Here is a 4,794-nt window from a genome sequence, read left to right as displayed (position 1 = left end):
GAGGACTGCAGATGCTGGAGATCAGAGCTGAAAATGTGTTGCTGGAAAAGCGCAGCAGGTCAGGCAGCATCCAAGGATCCTCCAGAAGAAGGGCTTATGCCCGAAACGTCGATTCTCCTGTTCCTTGGATGCTGCCTGACCTGCTGCGCTTTTCCAGCAACACATTTTCAGCTCTGATCTCCAGCATCTGCAGTCCTCACTTTCTCCTCGAAGATTCATCCAGGATTCCAGCTTTTGGTTGCTACCTTGATGGGAAGTCTACATGTGCAAAAACTGGATGAGGCCTGGATCTGTCTATCCAAAGTGCTATCTTTACCTGCACTCACTATCTTGGCTTACACACGAAGATTAGCCAGCTGGATCAGATATCGAGGAGTAGGCAGTGATCATGGAACTTGATTTAATTCAATACTCTGCAGGGTTGTGGTGGTTCCATCATTGAGTTCATTCAATACAGAGATTGTTAGTTCTTAGATCTCAAAAACATCAAGAGATTTGTGGATAGTGTGTAAAAATGGTAATGACTTAGAAGAGCAGTAATGACCTAGCTGAATGGAGGAGTAGGTTTGGTGTGCCAATTGGCAGACTCCTACTCCTGGTCAAAAATCAATGTCTTCTGATGTTCAAGAAACATTGCTGATAAAAGAAAATCTAATTCCATCGACAACGTAATTAGTGCCACTCATTGGTATTTCAACTCTAAGTTGCCTACCTCAGAATACAAGGCCTCCTTTTCCTCCTCAAGGACATGCATCCGTGAATCCTGTTGTTGCATTTGCTGCTCAAGGTCACATTTGCCCCGTGCTAAGCACCCTTCCTTCTCTAACATTGATTTGATTTGTTTCTGGAGCTCCTCGGTGTTCTGATCTGCAAGTTTCCTATCAAGATAGAGATGGAGAATTACAGGCAGGGTACAGTATCTGTAACTCTTGATCATTTTGTGGAGAGTATGAGGGTGACTGGCTATGAGATACCTCTGGGGCTTGAATGTGTTAATGAGCAAGAGCGAGGATATGAGCAGCAGAGGAGAAGGCTGGTGTGGGAGCACTCCTGCTGGAAAAGACAACAGCCCTGTACAGCCAGCACCTTCTGATTCCCTATCATTTCTCCATTTCCCAAATACTAAGCAGAAACTTTAAAACTTAAAGTGGTTTCCATTTGCAATGTGGAACCCTCAAGTAATTATATGAATAAAAGGTCCTGCTTCTACAGCAGGACACTTGGATGCCTTGAAATCTACCGTCGTAAAGATGGCAACAAGTCCATATGTGGTGGGTTGGATACGTGTTTCCATTTTATTCATTTTTAAACCGGACCTGGTTTCTGTCCCAACCTTCTTCTTTCCTGTCGTGCACATAGCCAGGCAAGATGAAGGGTAGGTAATGAATAAATAGCTAAGCCTAAAAGCCCAGATCCAAAATGTATGGGAACATTTCTATGTAATAAACATAATCAGTATAGCGGTAACATACAAACATTGCACATTTGTGTTTACATAGGCTGTACTGTGTTATCAGGAAATTTTCACTTAACATACTCGTCGTTGAGTAGGAAAAGGTACCTGGAAGATTCAATTTTGTGCATTTAAATCAAATCAAATGTAAGGCTGTTATTACTTTTCCTTAAATATGTGCTTATCGAAAACAAGTTATACTTACAGCTGTCCAACTTTTAACCCTAACCATTTTAAAGTTTCAAAAATGTTCAACACTTTCTGCTAGAAGCATAAGTTCAATTTTGCATGCTGTTCTTATAGCTGTGAGGCCTTTGCCCCACAGTCCATATGGATATCTCTTTCTTTAAAAAACGGCTAGCCCACAGTTTTCTCATTCTTCTTGTACAAGTGCACAGTTGCCCGAGAGTGGTATCAAACCCAGGTCTCTGGAGCTGTGAGGTACCAGTGCTAACCACTGAGCCACCATGCCCAAATAAAGACGTTTACATGTTTGATTTCATTTCCTTTACATAACAGTTCACTCTCTTTTCTAGAACGTCATGGGTTCCTGTCTGTCCAGAATTTACCTCTGAAGGAGTTCCTCTTGTAGCTGATTCTTGAGCTTGGCTGCTGTGTCCCTACTTTCCTTTAGTTCCGTCTCCAATACCTCCCTCTCCTTATTTCGTGCCTCTGAGAGTCGCAGCTGATGCTGAATGCTGCACAACTGCTGCTGTATCTCTGCAGTCTTCAGGTCCAGGTCACATTGTGAATGTCCATGGGAGAAAGGGAGGGAAAATGAGACAAGAAGTATTTTGTATAACTTACACACAGCATTTTGCAAGTCATTTATTCATCTAAAAATTAAATGAATAGTGATGAACAGATTTGGAAAACGTGCTTGAGAATAAGAAGTTTTCTTTAAAAGTAAAGGAATAACTGATTTGTTTACTAGCTAAAGTTCTATACAAAAGATGTACAGTATAGCTTCAGTTATTATAAAAGATTACAATACAAGAAACTCTTTTTAAGATCAAAACAGCGAAGCTGTTCTTCTACATCAATGACAACTTTTGATTGGATCCTGTTTATTTATTAATTTATTGGCTGAAAGAAATAGGAAAAATAATTGAGTGAATTCTCACTGGAATTCCACTTGGCTACACGTAATCTGAAAGCAAAGAGGATGTACCTCAGCTGACTTAAAACTTAAATAAATTAAGACATACTTTAGCCACAATTAGTTTTGAGTTGATGAGCTTTGACTACTGATAGACCTGGATAACCTGACTCACTGCAGGTAGGAAGAAGGAAATAAAAGAAGGGAGATGAAAGGCAAAGAAAGATATTTATACTAAAACCAAACACGTCTGTCAAAAATATCTCAAAGCATTTCACACATAATTAATTACTTTCAACTGCAAAGACTGCTGCTTCATGGAAAACGTTATAATAAAATTCTTAGAAACCAAGGAAATGATCATTTTTCAGTCTTTACTGCTAAGGGTTGAGGAAGGAATGTTGATTAAAAGACTGCGATAAGGCAGAACTCGGCTTTGAATGATGCTACAAGAGATGATACTTTATCGATGCAGTCCATTCCCATTGGAATGCTAATCTAATTAAACTGGTTACCTTCTAACTGTATGAAAACATGTCATTTGGAAGTCCAGGCAGAGGATGTACTGAGTGGGGCGATGCCAACATTTCCTACTTCTACATAGTTTTGAGATTTCCTCATACGGAAATGCAATCACAAAATCGCAACATTCTCCTCGACTTGAAATCAGGCAGATTCCAACTGTAGTTCAAATCACTGCCCTTATGCCATAGTTGGCTTTTGTTTTACCATTGAAAGAAATTATTGCCATTACTAATAAACAATTAAACAAATTAGTCTTAATAGAATGAGAATAGAATTACATAATTAACTTCTGTAACTAGCTGCAAAGCCTGGGGGAATGAACACTAAAGTCAACACAAAAGTTAACAATTCTTTCACATTTTCATATTTAAGTATCAAACTTCAATTTATGAAAAGGGCCCAAACAGGTAATTCTGTTTCAACTCTCACCTTTTTTTCTGCACTTTGAGTTTTGTTTTTTTCTGCTACGAGTTCATCCTGTACACTCTTTAACTGTTTGCTGAGGTGGAAGGTCTTGTTAGATTCCATTTCCAGTTCTTTCAGCCTCTGCTGCTTCATTTCACATTCAGATTTCAATACTAAGTTGTGTTGATCCAGTTCAGACAGCCTACACTGTGCTGTTTTGTACTCCAAATTCATCTATGAATATAGATTTATAAAAGGTTAAGCAAACAATTTTGACCCACTACACCCGTGGTACTTACCTCTACATCAGTGCTACATTTTTCACAACACCCCAGAGATATCCATTGCCCTCTGGAACCTTCCACCCCTCCCTCCCTGACTACATCCCCTCCTCTCAACCCCACTTCCTGCCATGTATTTACTATCTCTTTCGACCTTCTGCTCTCTGATGCTGAACGTTCTGTACATAGCAAAGTTCGCGGTTTTATCCCTCTGCATTCCCACTGGAATTAATTTCAAGCATGACATGACGTTGAACTCTTCTTCAATTGCTTTTGCCTCCACGCTCATTTCTTTAGACAGGTGTCCTCTCCCTGTCCCACAGACCCCTTCACCTAACTCCAACACAGTCCCTCTGCCTGTACGTCTCCCCCTGGCCTTGCACTCAACCTGTTCATTGAGAACTATTGACACGACATTGGTTGCCTCAATTTCTCTGCACCCCCTTCACCCATTCCTACCTGTCTCCCTGTGAATTGACTGCACTCCATGTTCTCAGATCCAACTCTGACTTTGTAATTAAATCTGCTGACAAGGGTGGCACTGTTGTTGTCTGGCAGACTGACCTCTACATTGCGGAGGCTGAGCATCAGCTCTCAGATACCTCCTCCTATGTCTCCCTGGACTATGACCCCCTGTGGTGAAACGGTTAAAAATTATGTCCCAATACATGTGTGAATCTAACCGGAATGGAGGTGTTGCTTAGTCCCGTGTGAATCTTATTACACACCTCCCCGTGTGAATCTTCTTATCTGTATGTAACCAGAATGGAATGTGTTTTTTAGCCTTGCTCTGCTGTTCACATGAATGTTTATATCTGGAAAAGAGTATATCAGCTGGAAAAGTCTCCAGTTCGGCGAGTCTGCTCCGGGGTTACGTTTAACCGCCGAGCGTGGGTTGTTGGCAACCGCTCTACGAGAACTGACGGCTCCCAGTTCCGGTAACACGTAGAGTGAGTATAAACCAGACCCGTTGTAAGTACGAGACCTGGTTGAGGCGACGCTGCGGGGAATAAAATACTCATATTCTAGCA

The 4,794-nt window shown here is 41.1% G+C and overlaps 1 protein-coding gene across 8 annotated transcripts in view; it reads right to left on the bottom strand.

The window, feature by feature from the left end:
* ccdc30 (coiled-coil domain containing 30) overlaps positions 1 to 4,794 on the bottom strand; it is a 158,648-nt gene that overhangs the window by 33,563 nt on the left and 120,291 nt on the right. For all 8 annotated transcript variants that reach the window (XM_043675686.1, XM_043675692.1, XM_043675693.1 and 5 more), the window contains 3 exons: positions 3,507 to 3,716; positions 2,023 to 2,180; positions 713 to 878 (listed from right to left, as the gene is read on the bottom strand). In XM_043675686.1, coding sequence (XP_043531621.1) covers positions 713 to 878; positions 2,023 to 2,180; positions 3,507 to 3,716 — 534 coding nt within the window. The remainder of the gene's footprint in view (positions 1 to 712; positions 879 to 2,022; positions 2,181 to 3,506; positions 3,717 to 4,794) is intronic.

The sequence above is a fragment of the Chiloscyllium plagiosum genome, chromosome 34 (genome assembly GCF_004010195.1).
Source record: "Chiloscyllium plagiosum isolate BGI_BamShark_2017 chromosome 34, ASM401019v2, whole genome shotgun sequence".
NCBI classification, from domain to species: Eukaryota; Metazoa; Chordata; class Chondrichthyes; order Orectolobiformes; family Hemiscylliidae; genus Chiloscyllium; species Chiloscyllium plagiosum.
Note: the sequence above shows the minus strand (reverse complement) of the source record. Positions and strands in the feature narration are given on the sequence as shown.